An 18,057-nucleotide genomic window follows, 5' to 3' on the forward strand; every position below is an offset into this window, starting at 1 on the left:
TAATATTGCTATATTTTCATTACTCCAATCCTCAACATTACCCAATAGCGTGTTAGCCCATCTAAATTCACTAATGAGTTCCCATAGTTTATCACAATTCTCCATTTTGAAATGAAAGTCTAAGATATATAACCTTTTTTATTATTAATTATCATGCTATTTAATTTACACTAAGACCATTTTTTATAATTTCATCCAGACTTATTTTCTTTGAGCATGTTTTCTATAACTCCTCATTAATTGCCTAAAGATGCATCTCTTCTTGGTGATAAAGAAGTTATTCAGCAAATTAATTGAGTACCACATCCAGGAATAACAGAGGCCTTCAACTTGTAATAGTTTTAAACAGAATAAGACAATTCTCACAAGTTATCTAAGAGTATTGCTTATATGGTTATCTATTTTGAAACTTCAGCCTCAAGTGTCTGCAGCAGGCTTCCAGTTCCATCTCTGAATATTTTTTTCAAAGTGATTTGGATGAAAGCAGTGCCCTGTTCTCTTCATTTCTTCTTTTACTTTTTTATTTGAAAGAAACCCATCTTTAAGAAATACTCCTGCCCCACTGTTTTTATTATTTCCATCATTTTCTATGCAGTGCACACATCCTGTACCTTTAACATTTACTGCATATGCTCTTCTACATGTTGCTCTTGTATTTCAATTTCCTTCAATTCTTGCAAAATATTCTTAATCTCAGAATACATACTTCTTTACCTGATATTTTCCTGCTTATTGGGGCTTATTACTTTCCTGTCTATATCATGCTTTGATCAATGCTACACTAAGCATACCTGTTCAACAGAATATTCTCCTAGTCTCCTTATCTTTTCAGAATTAGTGCTTCTACTAGTCTCTTGAAAGTCCGCTTCTTGTTCCTGTATCCTTTATATCCCTCAGTACATAACTTTTCACATTAGTACACTGAGATATAATTACTTACCCATGCCATGCTTATAGGGCAATTACAACTACCCAAATTTCTCTAGGTGTCCAATTTTTCTATGTCCATGAGCAGTCATCATCACCATTTGATCAGTTATATCTTTCCTCAAATTATTGACTGAAAACACACCCTTAGAGTTGCACATATGTGATGATTATTCCCTATTTTTAATTAAACTTTCAGATTGACTGGTTGTATTTCACCCATATATTACAATACATTGGACATGAGACATAGCTGGAAAAAATGTGCTGTACATTGATACACTAATATTAATATAACAGTGTCCCTAAGATGTTGGAGATGGAACAGTATGCAGCCAAAATTCTTTCATTTAAAAAGGAAAGTTGAAAAATAACAGCTATTTTGATGCAGAACGGAAGCTAAAACAGCATGATTATAAAATCAGGTAGTGAAAAGGTAAAGTTACAGTGAGAATAATACTACTTTATTAATATATCAACACTTCAAGTTTGCATCTGTTGTTAAAGGATTTATGCTACAGATAAGAGACTTCATCTGGTAACTGCTATTACCTCATACTGAGCAGAAGGTACGTTAATACTACCACCTTTATGCTCCAAACACCTCAAAGTATATTACATAAATTGAGATAAAGAATAGCAAGATTAATAAGCATAGCAAAGAGTATCAGTTAAGAAATCACTACACTTGTGGATATTTGAATGAGACAAACAGAAAATGACAGAGTGTGGGTTTCTCCTATTAAATTTCAGTATTGCCTCTGATGTTTCAATTTGCTTTTGGCTTTCTTTTATCATCTCCCTCAACTAACTGCATTTTTAACAATGAAACCCCTTTTCTCACTCTGAGATGCTGAAATTCTGTGTCAGCATGAGGAAGAAAACTAAATTCTGCTCTGATATTCAAATGCAAAAAGTCCAGGTTCTAAACAAAAAATGTTGCTATTATAACTGAGCTTCGAAATTCAATAGCAAAAATGTTCTGTGGGCCATTATTGCTTTGAAAGATAATTAGAATTCCAGTTCAATAACCTTGTTGTACAAGTGCTGACATATACGCTGAAGAAGTAGAATCTGACATGAGATTTTATCCATATAATTGAGGTAGACTACGATGAATGCACTGTAGCCTGATTTTGGTTTCCTGTCTGTTAAGTATCTGCTGCAGTTCCCAAGTAGCTGGACAGAATGTGATGCCTTTGCTCAAGGTTGGAAACTTCATCTTATGTTGTCCAATATTTCTGCCATGGGGCAGGAAGTCTGTAACTTCCATCCAGCAGAGAGCCAGTCTTAACATTTGTTCTCCCAGCAACAAAGTGAATACTCCCAGACATCTCCCGTTCTCATCACTCAGGCTGATTATTCATAAAGCTTGTGTTTTAATATATTGGATGGACGGATGGAGGCAGGTCTCAAACAGCAAAGGTCAGATTGGTACAGAAGTATTGTATCAAGAAAGAGAAGAAAAAGAAAAGGAGCATTTATATAAGAGAAACTAGAACTGAGTATCTTCTTTTAAGACCTGATACTTTTAATTAAAAAACCTGTCCACTGAGTTATTCACAAAAAGGCAGAGTCTTTGACCTATAAAGACTCTTTACATGACCAGAAAAGTGAAGGTAAGGATTATACAAAAATTCTTCCATGCCCGTCTAAATCCATTTGACATCAGAATAAACTGCTCTTCCTCTATTTTCCTTTTCTTTGTTTCTAAGTTTTATGGTGAGAGAAGAGAAAGAGCATTCTATTTTCTTTCATCCTCACCTACCAGCTAATCCAACTAGAAGGAATCCTACTGGAGACAGTTCATTCCCTCCTAATCACTTTGCTATCTGTTGCATCAAGCAGGTGGGGGGGCAGGGGTTGGAGGGAACGTCAGGCTGAAAGACCTTTATTGTTGTCTAAATGTTTGCAGTAATTCAATTAAATGAACATGAAGGCATAGACTTACAAGAACCTTTGTGACTCGCATGTGATTATATTATGACAATGAGAAAAAATTGCCATTCAACATCTTCAGGGTACTAGTCAAAAATAAAACAGAACTAAGAAATTTGGGGAAGAAAACAATTTATCCATAGCTTTCAAAAGAAAACACTTAGTTTGAGATTGCATCTCTCTGTTCTGCATAAATGAAACAAGTCTGGATTGTTGTGTTGTTTATCATAGAAGCAGCTTACAGACCTACATGGCATTTCTTTGACAGGGAATGCCAAATATTTAATGAACAATTATGTTCTCCACTTCTCCCTTCACAGTTCAGGAAACAAACTCAGAGAAATTATTTTTCTTAGTTTGATCCAGTGTGTCTGTGGTGTACAAGAACTGGCAAGGCTTAATGTGTTCCATGTTTTCAACACAAGATTCTTCCAAATATTTACACTTAGCAGGTGTAGGCAAACTGATATTTTGAGTATTGAAAGACAAAACCACCTTCCTAATAGCTTCAAAGTTTGATCTATAGTAATGCAGTCTTCCTTCCGATACTCTAGAAAAGATATAGTCTTAAGTTATATCTTTTGGATTCATTTGAAGTTTTCCAAAATCTGAGCCAAGGGAAGAAGAGAACTGGGTTGAGCTAAATTTGCTCAAAATACACACTTACAATGTATTTTCTACAATAAGAGTAAAAATATCTACAAATAATTCTTTAACAAACTCCTGCAGACTAAAGATAAATTTTTTAAATAACCATGGCTGGTTTATATCTACATTTCTTTCTGTCAGAAGATCTTAGTTAAACAAAGCAAATTATAGTTGCCTTTTAATGATTCATTCACTGTCCCCAAAAAGCAATACTTTGCATAAGAAAAATAAATTGTAAATAGAACATAAAAATTCTACTTACGTATAGAACCTCTTTACCAGTTTCAGAAAACCATTCCATTTTATTGCTGTTATATTTAGCTTGCTATACTAAATTTTAAAAATTGCATTAAGCTGATTTTTGCCATCTTTGAAAAAAAGTACACCATTTCTGGTTCACATCTTCTACTTACTGAATTATTTTATGGGCTTACCCCCAATATCTGGCCGAAGCTTATTGTCATATCCTTGAAGTAAGGAGTCCAGTATGTGAGTTACATCCCCACCATGAATCTTTGGTGCAAGGACCCATGTTTTATTCACTGTTAGATCTTCATCATCCTCATCATCTGCTTTATCAGCTCTATGGTGAATGAATAAAAAAAAAAATAAAAATTAAAATTAAAAAAAAGGTTAGAAAAAAGACCACAAAAACAAACAGTGAAACTAAATATACAAGAGAAAATAAACTGATAAAATATTGAAGACTATTTAGAGTACTTTGTAAAAATCCAAATGTATTCTGGTGCCACAGAAAGAGGCAGGCCGCTATTTAAAACACCAACTTTTTCTTTTGTAGTAGTAGAGAGCGTAAGCTACTAAACATGTCAAGAGAGGCATTATCACATCACCCATACGGAAAAATTCAAGCCATGACTCAAACCCTGAAAAACAGCAGTAGGCATCCTCTTACAGCCAGCCTCTTCCTGTTTTAAAACACAAAATGTAATTCTCGAGCTTTTCCCTACATGTATTTTATTTTCAAGTAGTGGTACTAATATTTCTAAGAGATGCTCAATCATGGTAATAGGTACATCTTGGTGTCAAGAACATTAATAGAATCTCCTTCCTAGTAACCTCCATTCTAGCTATGATATTAAAAAAAATAAGACATACACTTATTCAACTCCATTCAAATTTTAAGGAAGCAAACAAATATTACGTCCATGTGCTATGACTAAACATTCATAGAAGCTGCATTAGCGTGTCAATTATGTATCTGCAGGTATATGTGGTATAGTTAAAATGCTGTACTGTTCCTTTCAGTTAAGAAGATCATTTGTTAGCTCCCTATTTTATGAAGATGAAATAAATGTACAAGCAAAACATTTACACATTCATGTATTGCCTATCTTTTAATTAGATAAGCTGCAATATATAGTTAATCACTAAGCCATTAGAAAAAAATCACAATACCTTGGTTGCATCTGCAGATTCACTCAGATATCACCGAAAGGTCAAAGAATGCCTGAAAGTAGTTTTCTTTCCAGTTGAATCAAATGAGTGTGGACTTAAGTATTCCTCCAGTGCTAAAGTTTGCAATCCGTATTACTCATCCAGCTTATTTCAGGGAACTGCTATGGGCTTCAAGTCAAGTAAAGTGCACCAGACTAATGACAGTAACTCTGACAGTCACACAACTTCACAAATGGACACTGGCTAGCGATTATTACAGAAGGTATGCAATCCATATAAATCAGTTCCAGTGTTAACATAAACACAGATATTCCAGGAAAAGAAAGGAATTAAATTACTCTCCTTATACCAATTTGGATTGTACACCAAAACTAAAAATATTATTGCTGTATTATTAGAAAGGTATTTAAGGGCTTCTAAATTACACGGCTATACACTGCCCCCAAAACTAAGAGTGGAATGTTTCAGTAAATTTCCCACAGGAATGAAGACTACCAGCATCTTACACATGGACATGATACTACACCTTCATGGGGAAAGGACAGAAAAAGTCAGGAAAGGACAGAGATGGAGTAGGCATGCCTGGTTTTTATTGCACTCCTTTGTAAGAAAGCACCAAACCTCTGTAAGACCTCGCATCACCTCTGAGATAACCCTAGCAAGCATCACTGAAAAATCAAGACTATCATGGCTGCAGAAACTGCTTGGTGGTTTTGGTATGCCTGCTTATTTTGGGAAGTGCAACAGGGAGGTTCCCACAGCTCAACGGATGCCCAGAGGATGAACAAAAGGTACTGCTCAGATATCAGGACTTTCATACCTAGCTTCCTGCAAACAAATCACAAGAGTCTATTATAGCTGAAAGTAATATGTAATCTAAATACAAGGTTTGCTGACAGCTTCCCCCGTAACAGTCTGAAAAGCGTTTTCACTCTTTTAAATTGAAACGCACCATAAAATACTTAATCTTTAATGCACTACATAGACGTTATAGAAATGTCAGATATTAAATATTTAACATTTCCCATCAGGAGGATCGCACTAATGGGAAAACTAAAAGAAGTAGGAAGTTAAGTTTTGCAAATGTACACCCTTTTTCCCTCACAGCCACCTATTGCCACCTCTTTCATGTTTTGTTACCACACTGCTTTTTTTTAAAATGTATTTTTGGTCTGCTTGCACTTTATGTCATCTAGTTACAATACAAATTAGCTTACGGTTGCTAAGAGTGCAGAGGCAAAGCCACCCTTTCCCCAGGTACATTAAGATGATGAGAAGTAAAACAATTTACAAGCTGCTCTCTAAGGAAAAAGACATGCCCCCTACAAAACTGATCTTTTCCTCTTTTTGTCCTCCATCCCACAAGCAGTAGAAAGCACACTGAAACTACCACAGCTCTGTAGAGACCCAGGGCACTCGACTCTCAGGATCAACCCAACTATTTGCAGAGAATTTGAAGTGATGATGACACAATTTTATCCTATTTTCATGTTCTTTCCACATTGCTATTAAGAACAGCATGGATTTAGCCAAAATGAAAAGTGCAAGAGTCACGCCAAAGGCTTGATTGCAGCACCTCTTGTCCCCCTCAAATTTTAAAACTCTGAACTACAAGTAGGTATACAGATAAGGACACCAAGAGCTTACAGAAAACTATTAATAATGCAATACCAGGGGAGAAGGGACAATTCCATTCCAACATCTGACAGCTTTTCCAGTCACTACTAAATAAATCCCCTTAAGGAGGCACTTTTATTAGAGGCAACATTTCTTTAATTAGTGTCTGACAAGAGTCTTGGCTTAAAATGTGCATTTCCTACTATTTACATGGAACTCTCTGGTTTTATCTAGAAAACATCACACACTGAAAAAATTGCCAGCTGCTAGAAAAGAAATACACTAGACTTCCACACCAGTACACTAGGTTAACGAGAATTTTTGGCTCTCTAATCCATTAGCTAAACCAGCAAATGAACCAACGCAAATCAGAAACTAATATAACCAAGTGCAGAGGAACTGGACTATTGCTGCTCCACACAGTACAAGGAGACATTCTCACTCCATTCCTATCTTACTGGCCCCCCGATGGTTGATGGTGATTAACCCACCTTGCTGGCAGAATACCATCTTTTTTACTCCTCTTTAGAATGTGCTCAAGACCATTGAGCATGAAATAAAGACTGTAATGTCTTGGCAGCACTGGTGGCATCCAGTTTTATGCTTTTGATTCCTAAGCTATAGCCTCTGATGTGCAGTCAGAGGACTGAGATAAGACAGGAATGATGCTGGCTGGAGAAAGGAAGTGACCAGAATATTTGGAAGCCTTCTGTATTCTCAATTCAGATGTTTTGGGGGGAGTTGCATAAAACTCCCCAAAAGGAGCATCTAGACACACAAAGGCAACAGGACAGACACTGTGTACCTGTTCATTTCTAGGAATCTGAATTACTGATCTTTGTCACACTAAATAGATTCAACCCACTCGGTTTCACAGGTAGAAGTCCCTTCAGAATTACACCATTGGCAGGACCAGCTGAGACAGTGTTACCAGGATCTAACTGAGGATGCTCAACCACATCCTTCAAAGAAACATTTACTTTGGAAAATAAGATCATTCAAAGCTGTTGAACTTTTACCCAAGTTTCTGTGTGTCTCACAAGGCAAAGTCCAGTTTTTTCCACAGGGTTTGGAATGGGATAGAAGGAAAGGCAGAAGACAGCAAACTTCATTCCAACCCAGAAAATAAAATTTTAAATTCAGGTATGCCAATCAAATATTTAGCAACAGGTAATTTGGGCTGAGCACCTTTTTACTTCTCTGCAGTTAAAATAAATCTAACAAACCCAGCAAGATTAATGTCAATTAACTCCATCCTTACTTTAACAGTAGCACTTTCCCCTTTATCTCACAGTCCCAGGAAGAAAAGCAAACTTAATTAAAGAGGAATTCCTTTCCTTTCCAAGTTCATCTAAAGGTTATTTCATTATACATGGAACATAATACTTGACCCTTTCTCCATTTACTGTAATATTTTTTTTCTTTCAAAGTTCACTGAGTAGGTCTTTTTCAGAATGTCTGTAGAGACAATGACTTAGAAAAAATATGACATCAAACATTAAAACATTTCTGTTCCACGGCACTACACTGTTTCACATCTATTACTGCAGGTGATAATTTTAAATTTAATTATTTTATAAATTAGAGACCTCATTTCTTAACACTCTTGTTGTTATAACACTTCAGCTAGCCTCATAAATTCAACAGTAAACTTCATGTATACAGTTAACAGTAATTAGGCAAAAAGTGCCCTAATTATGCTCTCTGTCCTTCAGCTAATTGGAGACATTACCATAACTAATAAATCCCTTAGCACAAGTGACTTATGATTAAATAAGTCTTTTCAACATCAGGCAATATGCTTATATTCATGCATTAATATCATAGGCCTTTGTTCTCCTTTAAATAAGAGGAAAACCAATCAGACTAGCTTTAAGTTGCAATGAACATCTGTCCGGTTATGTAATGAACTGAAGAAAAAGAAAAGATATGATGAAAGTGCTCCTACTGCTATTTGCATCACGCATATCAAAGTTTTACGCATATAGCATAGTTGGGAGTAAACACAGACAGGGATCCATTTAGTTGTCCATTTCCAGGCTCCTGTTCCAAGTCAACACAACCAATGCCACCCAGTCCTACAAGTGAGGCTGATTGTAGGGAACTTGTAGACTCCTGAAGAAGCAGCAGAAACTCCTCCCTGAGTTTTTACTGAAAGGATGATTCTGGACATTAAGTCGGCAGTAAAATTAGAATGGAAAAGCATGGAAAAAATATTAGAAATTCTTCTACAGAAAGAAACATCAGAGTTTTAGGATATGCTACATAAAGAAGTTCACTTCATGTTAAATAAGTAAAGCTTTGCTAAGAAAAAAAAAAAAAAAGATCATAGCGCTAACAGAATAAAATCAGGTACCTCTGCTGTTCATTCCCTGTAATGAAAAGAGTTGGCTACATATTTACGGTCTAGATTCTCAGACTTGTGATATCTTAATATATATATCTTAATACATATTACAAGAATCAGGCGATCAAGCTCTTTTGAGCCATTAGAGCTTCGACTCCAGTACATCTCTAAAAGAAACATCTTCTCCCACACATAGTAACTTCAGTACAATTAATTTTGTCCCAGCAAGACCATCACTTAAAAGTATCACCAAAATTCTTATAAAATGATCTTCAACATCTCTGTGATACTAAGATAAGAAAAACTAATCTGAACAGAAATTACTGAACAATATAACCAGACTTAACTCTGAACACTAAATAAAGGCACAACCTGACTGAAAAGAGCATTTATATAAATATGAATTTTTAACATCAAGAACAACATGTTTTCCAGAAGAACAATCTTATCTTGTTCTGGGATCCACATAAATTGCCATACTCCAAGTCAACTTTCAGATAATGCTAAATATTATTTGAAATTACAATGGTCAAATTTGTTACTAATTCAAATGCGTCACAGAAATTATCATCTGGACTGAAAGCATTATAGACATTCTTTATCCATCAGTCATCCTTATATAATACCGAGTTAATCTTATCTCTTTGAAAGTTCAGCCAAATATTGATATGCTCAGACCAGTATAACTGCAGCCTCTACTCTTCACAGTATCACAGTATGTTTGGGATTGGAAGGGACCTCAAAAGATCATCTAGTCCAACCCCCCTGCTGGAGCAGGAACGCCTAGGTGAGGTCACACAGGAACATGTCCAGGCGGGTTTTGAATGTCTCCAGAGAAGGAGACTCCGCAGCCTCCCAGGGCAGCCTGTTCCAGTGCTCTGTCACCCTTACTGAGAAGAAGTTTTTTCTCCAATTTAAGTGGAACCTCTTGTGTTCCAGCTTGATCCCATTACCCCTTGTCCTATCATTGTTTGCCACCAAGAAAAGCCTGGCTCCATCCTCATGGCACTCACCCTTGATATATTTATAAACATTAATAAGGTCCCCCCTTAGTCTCCTCTTCTCCAAACTAAAGAGACCCAGCTCACTCAGCCTTTCTTCATAAGGGAGGTGCTCCACTCCCTTAATCATCTTCGTTGCCCTACGCTGGACCCTCTCCAGCAGTTCCCTGTCCTTCTGGAACTGAGGGGCCCAGAACTGGACACAATATTCCAGATGGGGTCTCACCAGGGCAGAGTAGAGGGGAAGGAGGACCTCTCTCGATCTACTAACCACCCTCCTTGTAATACACCCCAGGATGCCATTGGCCTTCCTGGCCGCAAGGGCACAGTGCTGGCTCAGGGTCATCCTGTTGTCCACCAGGACCCCCAGGTCCCTTTCCCCTACACTGCTCGCTAATATGTAATTTCCCAACCTATACTGGAACCTGGGGTTGTTCCTGCCCAGATGCAGGACTCTACACTTTCCCTTGTTAAATTTCATTAGGTTATTCCCCGCCCAACTCTCCAGCTTGTCCAGGTCCCGCTGGATGGCAGCACAGCCTTCTGGCGTGTCAGCCACTCCTCCCAGCTTGGTGTCATCAGCAAACTTGCTGATAGTACACTCTATTCCCTCGTCCAAATCATTAATGAATATATTGAATAATATTGGCCCCAGTACTGACCCCTGAGGCACTCCACTAAATACTGGCCTCCAACTAGACTCCGCACCATTGACTACCACTCTCTGGCTTCTCTCTTTAAGCCAGTTTGCACTACTCTATTGTCTAGACCACACCTCCTCAACTTAGCTGTGAGGATGCTGTGGGAGACTGTGTCAAAGGCTTTACTGAAGTCTAGGTAGACCACATCCACCACTCTGCCATCATCCATCCACCTTGTTACATTCTCATAAAAGGCTATGAGGTTGGTCAAGCATGACTTACCCTTGGTAAAGCCATGCTGACTGCCCCTAATAACCCTCTTATCCTTGATATGCCTTGAGATGGCACCAAGGATAATCTGTTCCATTACTTTCCCAGGGACAGAGGTGAGGCTGACCGGTCTATAATTACCTGGGTCCTCCTTCTTGCCCTTTTTGAAGACTGGAGTGACATTTGCTTTCCTCCAATCCTCGGGCACCTCCCCCATTTCCCAAGACTTGGCAAAGATGTTGGAGAGCGGTCCAGCAATGACTTCAGCCAGCTCCCTCAGCACCCACGGATGCATCCCATCTGGACCCATGGATTTATGGATGTCCAGACTATTTAATTGCTCCCTAACCCAGTCCTCATCGACTAAAGCAAACTCTTCCATTGACCTGGCTTCATCCGGGGTCTCAGGGGTACAGGGCTCCCCAGGACAGCCTCCGGCAGAATAGACAGAGACAAAGAAGGCATTCAGTAATTCTGCCTTCTCTGTATCTTCTGCCACCAGGGCACCCACCCCGTTCATCAGTGGGCCTACATTGCCTCTGGTATTAGTTTTATCTGCTATGTATTTGAAAAAGTTCTTTTTGCTGTCCTTGACCCCTCTCGCCAGCTGTAATTCTAAGGAGGCCTTGGCTATCCTAGCTACCTTCCTGCATCCTCTAACAGCAGCCTTATATTCTTCCCAAGTGGCCAGCCTCTTACCAAGTTATATTCCAGAAATCAACTGAAAATTCTCCTCCCATCTATCTATCTAACCACAGGTAATTCTCTGTGCCAGTTCAGAGCTACTGGATTCTCAAACATATTCAGCTTAATTAGTATAGTGTTCTCACTTTAACCATCTTAGCAAAAATACCTCTTTACCCCCTTATGTGGCCACAAAAATACTCTTCCCAGTTTTGTAGACCTGATGGAGACAACTATCTGTGTCTGTACGCCTCCCTTTTATGCTATACAATAGAAAGCAAGAACCTTGAACCTCACACAAGACAGCAAACCATACTAAAAAGAAATAAGAAAAAAAAAAAAAAAACAAAAAACTGATTCCTGACATTTTCTACAGAATCATGCAATTTAAAAAGAACCTTGAGAAGCTGACTTCGGCTCAAAGGAGGCCAATACTGACTTCAGACCAGGATGCTTAGAGCTTAGTCCAGTTGGGTCTTTCAAAGCTCCATGGACAGAGATCACACAACCTCACTGGACAACTTATTCCACTGCTTATTAATAATTATCACATAGTTATTTTTCTCCCTTAGTACCTAGTTGGAACTTCCCCTGTTGCAATTCATCACTATTGTTCCTCAGGCTCTTACCATGCACCCCTGTGAAGAGCCTACCTCTGTCTTCTCGATCACCTTCCTGCAAGTGCTGGGGGCTGCTGTTGCCCGTCCCCCACCACAAGCCATCTCTTCCCCAGGCTGAATAGCCCTGTCCTCACAGGGCCAGTGTTCCTGCCTGACCAGCTTGGTACTCCTCTGCTGAGGTCCCTCCAGTTTAGACCCAAAACTGGATGCAGTATCTAGATGCAGTTTCACAACAATCACTTCCCTCAACCTCCTGAGTGTGCACCTGCAGGAGGCTGCTGGTTATCTTCTCAGCCACAGCACCATGGTGTCTACCAGGAACTCTAGATCCTTTCTGGCAGAGCTGCTCCCCAGCCAGATAGTCCCCAACCTGTCCTGCTGAGGGGGACTTTGCACTCAAGTGCAGAACTTAACATTCATCCTTGATGAACTTCATAACATTCCTGTCAACCCATTACCCCAACCTCTCCAGCTCCTTCTGAACAGCAGTTCTGCCTGCAAACATACAACTTTTTAAAAACAATCTTTCAACATGGAAAAAATTGAATTGTCCTCAGCAAAGACTGAGGACAATTCCTGACACTCTGAGCAGTTCTTGTTCCACCCCAGACAAGTGAGGAAATAAGACACACTTCTCACTTCTCTTTCCTCACATCAATTAGTCCACATTCAAATAACAAACTTGCAGAACATGTTGTGTGTTTTGTTTTGGCTGACAAAAACTGGGTAACGTATTGATCGCAACACCCACATTCGCAGTGTAAGTACACCTCTTCTCCTGTTCTGAGAAAATCATTACTATAATATCTCAAAGCTCCTCTTTGCCTAGAAAAGTAATTGGAAGTACCCATTATCTTCAGTAAGTAGGTCCTTCCTTTTTTCTAGCACAAACATTTCTAATGCTAGCTGAAAAATTAGTAGGGGCTCTTCTGCCAATTATATTTTAATCTTAGAGATCAAGAGCATTTTGTTGTTGTAAAATGTTCAGGCGAATATATATTCATCTTCCTCTACAAAATGTTTTTTAAGAAATGCCTTCCAGCCATTGCATGCAACTAAAAATTAAAATTTATCGGGAAAATAAAATACTTTTTCAGATAATGTGTGTTGCCTTGACTGAAACTGAAATGTAAACCCACTAAAATTCTTAGGACAATTTATTTCAGATGGATTTGGATGAAACCTAGAAATGTAAACTGGTAAGTCTTCTCAGTTGGTAAGCTTTACCTTCTTTGTGGGTCTAGGCCAGACCATGCAATCAAATTATTAAAATGTAAACAGCCATAGTCCCTGTCCATCCAGACCAAACAGTGGGGAATGAGTGGAGATTCAGAGAACAGAAGATAAAAGGATAACAATGGCAAATTATAGAGCCTAAGTAGATATAACTGAAAAAGGACATTAAATATCACCAAACTGTTAAGGAAGGATATGATGATGAAAAGGTATCACCTCTCTGGATATCTGAAACATGTACTAACCACAGAAGTATCAGCTCTCCTGGGAGTTTCAGACTGGATCATCACACAAAGACACACAAATTTATGTGCCACATGCCAGCAGCCCATCAAAGAATCTGCAGATCTCTGTCTACACTTGACTGATGAAAGGTTTATTGTCATCAAATTCAGAATGAACTGATCTACTGATGATGGATTAAGTGCCTTGGTCCAAGAAGCACTTTTCACAGTGGAACTACACTTAAAGCTAACATAAATAAATGCTAACCATAACCTCAATAAAAAAGTAGTTACCCTAATTTCATGCCATCCCACAGTCACTATAACATTCATAAAATTGCAAAGTCAATTTTGTTAGATTGCAAGTTTAAAATGTCAATTTGAGAAGAAACTTCTTCTCAGTGAGGGTAACAGAGCACTGGAACAGGCTGCCCAGGGAGGTTGTGGAGTCTCCTACTCTGGAGGCATTCAAGACCTGCCTGGACGCCTTCCTGTGTAACCTCATCTAGGTGTTCCTGCTCTGGCAGGGGGATTGGACTACATGATCTTCCGAGGTCCCTTCCAATCCCTAACATTCTGTGATTCTGTGATTCCTTTAAGAGGCATTTTCAGTCCTTTAAGTTGCTGATACTTCAACATATTCATATGAACATTGGTTCCAACAGAATTGTGTTTTCCTGCAAAATCTTCAGGTAACTAGGAATCTACTGCAGCCCTTCACAAAAACAAGCTTATTTGAAATAATTCCAAGGTCTGGTACACATGTGAGCAGGTATCAGTCTCCTCCCACAGGAAGCAAATAAATATGTATAGAAAGAAGCAGCAACACAACCAGAGACTTGCATTGAACTCCACACCATAATCGTGGATTACAGGTGAATCTGACTTAAAATCACAGAAAAAGCCTACAATAACTAGATGATGACAATATGTGCCCAAGAGGAATATGGTCAACTGGTTCTACTGGAATTTTACTGTAATTGCCATTAGGCATTGATGGACTAATCCAAAGGTCAATGAAATAAATGAATAATCATACAAAGAGGTGAATATACCCCATGAGGGTTAATGGAAATACCTAAACCATGTAATAAAAAGCTTGCTGTCTCTCTCTCTCTCTGCAAGCAAGATTATCTCTTCTATGCTGTAATTTATTGTGTTTTAAATATAACACCTCTTTTACAACAGGAGTATTAAACATCTTGTCAGATAGCGACTAAAATTTATGGCTGTCATAGTTGTTCCCTGCTGGATGCAACTTGCAGGCCATCAGTTGGATGGCCCTCATTGCAAAGCAAGAACCTAAGGTACAGGTCCATAGCTGACTTGTGCAGGTCTGATACAATCCAGTACATTTTTTTATGACTGTATGCTGGTGAGATCTAGTACTCCATTTAAAAAAAAGAATCTGCATAATTTGTTCTGCCATATAAATTACAGCATTGGACAGTGAAGAAAAAAAAATGTCATGGCTTATAGTGACAGAATTAGCCACCTAAATTAATACTTAATACAAAAAAATACAAGTTTTCCCCAATATAAAATATAAATGCCATCCAGCTGAACTCTATTCTGAAAGATAAATTGGACCATAATCTTACATTAACAAGACTTAATAATAAATAGACTTAATCCCTTTGGTATACTGCCTTAAATAAGAAGAAAACCATATTAGATGAAAGGACTAACAATTTTTTAAAGACCTCAAATAATTTAATCCAAAGGTGACATAACCTCTTCGCTATGTCTGTCTGCCTTCCTGAAAACAAGAAAAATAAGTGCATATAAATTTAGAAACACAGAATTAGCCATTTATACGTTACAAGAGATGAACGCAGTGAAACTGACAAGGATTTGAGAATCAAGGTAGAAAGTAAAAAGTACATGAGGTACATCAGAGTAGTACTGTGGCTAATCCTGACATAGAGTATCTCAGTAGCATGAAGCAGGAGTAGGGACGCAATATTCTGTGTGTACCTGCCATTAATGAGGCTAATATTTATATAATCTATTTATTTTTAGGTATGTTATTCAAAGAAAAAATTGAGAGGGTTTATAGAATGGTTAAACAAACAACTTCATATTTTCTGAAGAAATGTAACAAGCTCAGTTTACTCATCTGGGAGAAAAATGGAAGCTGCTACCAAGTTGCCTCTTAAACTACAGATACCAGGGAAATACTTCTAAAAATAGTTAGTATGACATGGGTAAATCAAATACAATTGAAATTTCCACTCCATGTAGAGTATTGCAAATTGTGACACATTTGTCTAAAACTTTGATTTTTGGACTAGATCATTCATCCTGCAACAACTGCTCGACATAGAACTGCACTGCAGCTTCTCATCTCCAAGGGGTGAGGAGGTTTCTCTAAGCAAATAATCTACAACGTCATGAAAGACTAGTTTGGAAAAAAAAAGTCAGCAGGATATCTTCTGACCAAAATGCTGATTCCTTTAAGAATTTCCAGGATTCATTTTAGGTGCTCTGGGCTCTAGTCAAGGTAAAACTCGGCAGAGGTACATGGGGCAAGGAAGAGCTTTGGTGAGTGGCTTTCCTGTTGAAGTGCAGCTGGCTGCAGACCACACTCCATTCCCCACAAGCCACTGCAGCCATGGATCTGGCTGCCTGAGGCTGCCCTGCAGAACCAGAGGTATGAACCAAGACCTGGATTTCCCCACAAGGAGATGGACATGGGATCCAGTGGATGAGGCAGCTGTAGCAGGTGGTACTGGGAAAAAATATCAGGCTTTTTTTCAGCTAGCAGAAGTCAGAAAATCCACTAGCTGGAAGCCACAGACACCTCCAACTAGAAATAATGTAAAATACTTCATCAAATTCCTCCTCCTCCAAGCTTTTATGCAAGGACTTACAAAAATTATACAGAAGCCATAAACCAGATGCAGAAGCCAGGGTAAATTCTCCAATGTTGATGATTCTGATATCAGACTGAATTATCACAACAGATCCTACTGACTAGAACATCCAGCAATGAAAGCATATTTTAGAAACTATTTCTTTCCATCTTTGCCATATCACTAAGATTTTCTTCTTCGAAGCAAGTTCTGTTCCAGATCAACTCCTGCTGACCTTTCTAGTCTCTTCAGTCACCTCTATTAGTTAAATGTTGCATTGACTTACAATTTTAAGTTTAGATATGTAGAATCAAGTTTTTACATAGGCCAGCAGGCCACTGAACTCATCACGCTATTTTCAGCCTTATTAAAACTGTTTGCCTGTGTAAAACTGCAAAAATTGAGGCTTCTGTGTCATATCCAGGTTAATTCAATTGCATCTGAATTACTCCTTACAAATTATTACCATTCAGAGACATCAGTAAGAAATAAAAGTTAGTGGCACCGTCATTCACCACCCTTCGAAAGGTTCCTGTTAGTATGCTACACACTGTCATTTATAATTATTACTTGTTACTTCTTATAATTATTACTCTGTTACTTTTTACCAAATAAGTTATGATATCATGATTTTATTTAAGTACATGCTCAATTGAGTATGTAGTGCAAGAAAGGCTTATGCAAGTAACTAAAAAAGCCCTAATAATTTTCTCTCATAAATGTTACTACAAAAATGGCTCTTTGCCCATCTTGGAAGATACTCACATTTGGTTTTATATGAGTCCAACATACATGACTTCTTAAATATATATATGGTAGCACAAGCCAAGGCAATTCACCTTCAAACAGTGCAAATGCAAGTTCATTTAAGTAGTCCTACCTACTAGCCATAGAAACTAGGTGTTCTGTTCAACCCTGTTCATTACAATTCCTCTATAGCTTCAAAGAAAAATCACAGTATCCCCAGCCTCCTTGAAATTCACTTCTGTATCCACTAAAAAAGTTGACCATTGTCAACAAGTGCTCACCTGTAATCTTTTCTGTCCATCTCAGAAAGGTTTGAATTGGTAGCAAGGGTGTTTTTATTTAACATCAGGCATAATTAAAAAACAGAATGTTAAAAGTAATGAAAAATGTAGTTTAATTTGTTATGAGAGGGTTTTTTTTTTAATATATTGCCATAGCTTGAAGATTTCCTTTAAATCCACCATAAGAAAATTATGTGTAAAGAATGTATTTCTTAATGCTTATGTCTCATTAACCTTTATACTAACAAAGGAAAATATTAAAAAGTTTAAATAAAATAAACAGTAGTTTAAACCACTAAATAACAAGTTATTCATTGTCAAATTAACAACGTACATAAGAGTGAGGAAAATAATGAATAAACATCACAGATGTTCAAATGAAACAGCAAATCACTATTATCAACCATTAAGAGACCCATGTTGTTATGACAGGCTCAACTCTGATCCAGTAATTTATATAAGAAGAAAACATAGGCCATATTATACAAGTATTTTCCTAGGAGATACCTTAGAGTGGAAAAATAAATACTAGTTGACATCTGCACCTGATGACAGTTACAACGCAATGGAGCATTTACAGTTGCTTTTTAGAACATCAGGTTACA

General features: G+C 37.9%; 1 protein-coding gene across 3 annotated transcripts in view; it reads right to left on the minus strand.

The window, feature by feature from the left end:
- Nucleotides 1-18,057, minus strand: part of GABRG1 (gamma-aminobutyric acid type A receptor subunit gamma1) — a 63,142-nt gene that overhangs the window by 40,354 nt on the left and 4,731 nt on the right. For all 3 annotated transcript variants that reach the window (XM_065060809.1, XM_065060810.1, XM_065060811.1), the window contains one exon: nt 3,948-4,096. In XM_065060809.1, coding sequence (XP_064916881.1) covers nt 3,948-4,096 — 149 coding nt within the window. The remainder of the gene's footprint in view (nt 1-3,947; nt 4,097-18,057) is intronic.

This window comes from Columba livia, chromosome 4, assembly GCF_036013475.1.
Source record: "Columba livia isolate bColLiv1 breed racing homer chromosome 4, bColLiv1.pat.W.v2, whole genome shotgun sequence".
Classification (NCBI taxonomy): domain Eukaryota; kingdom Metazoa; phylum Chordata; class Aves; order Columbiformes; family Columbidae; genus Columba; species Columba livia.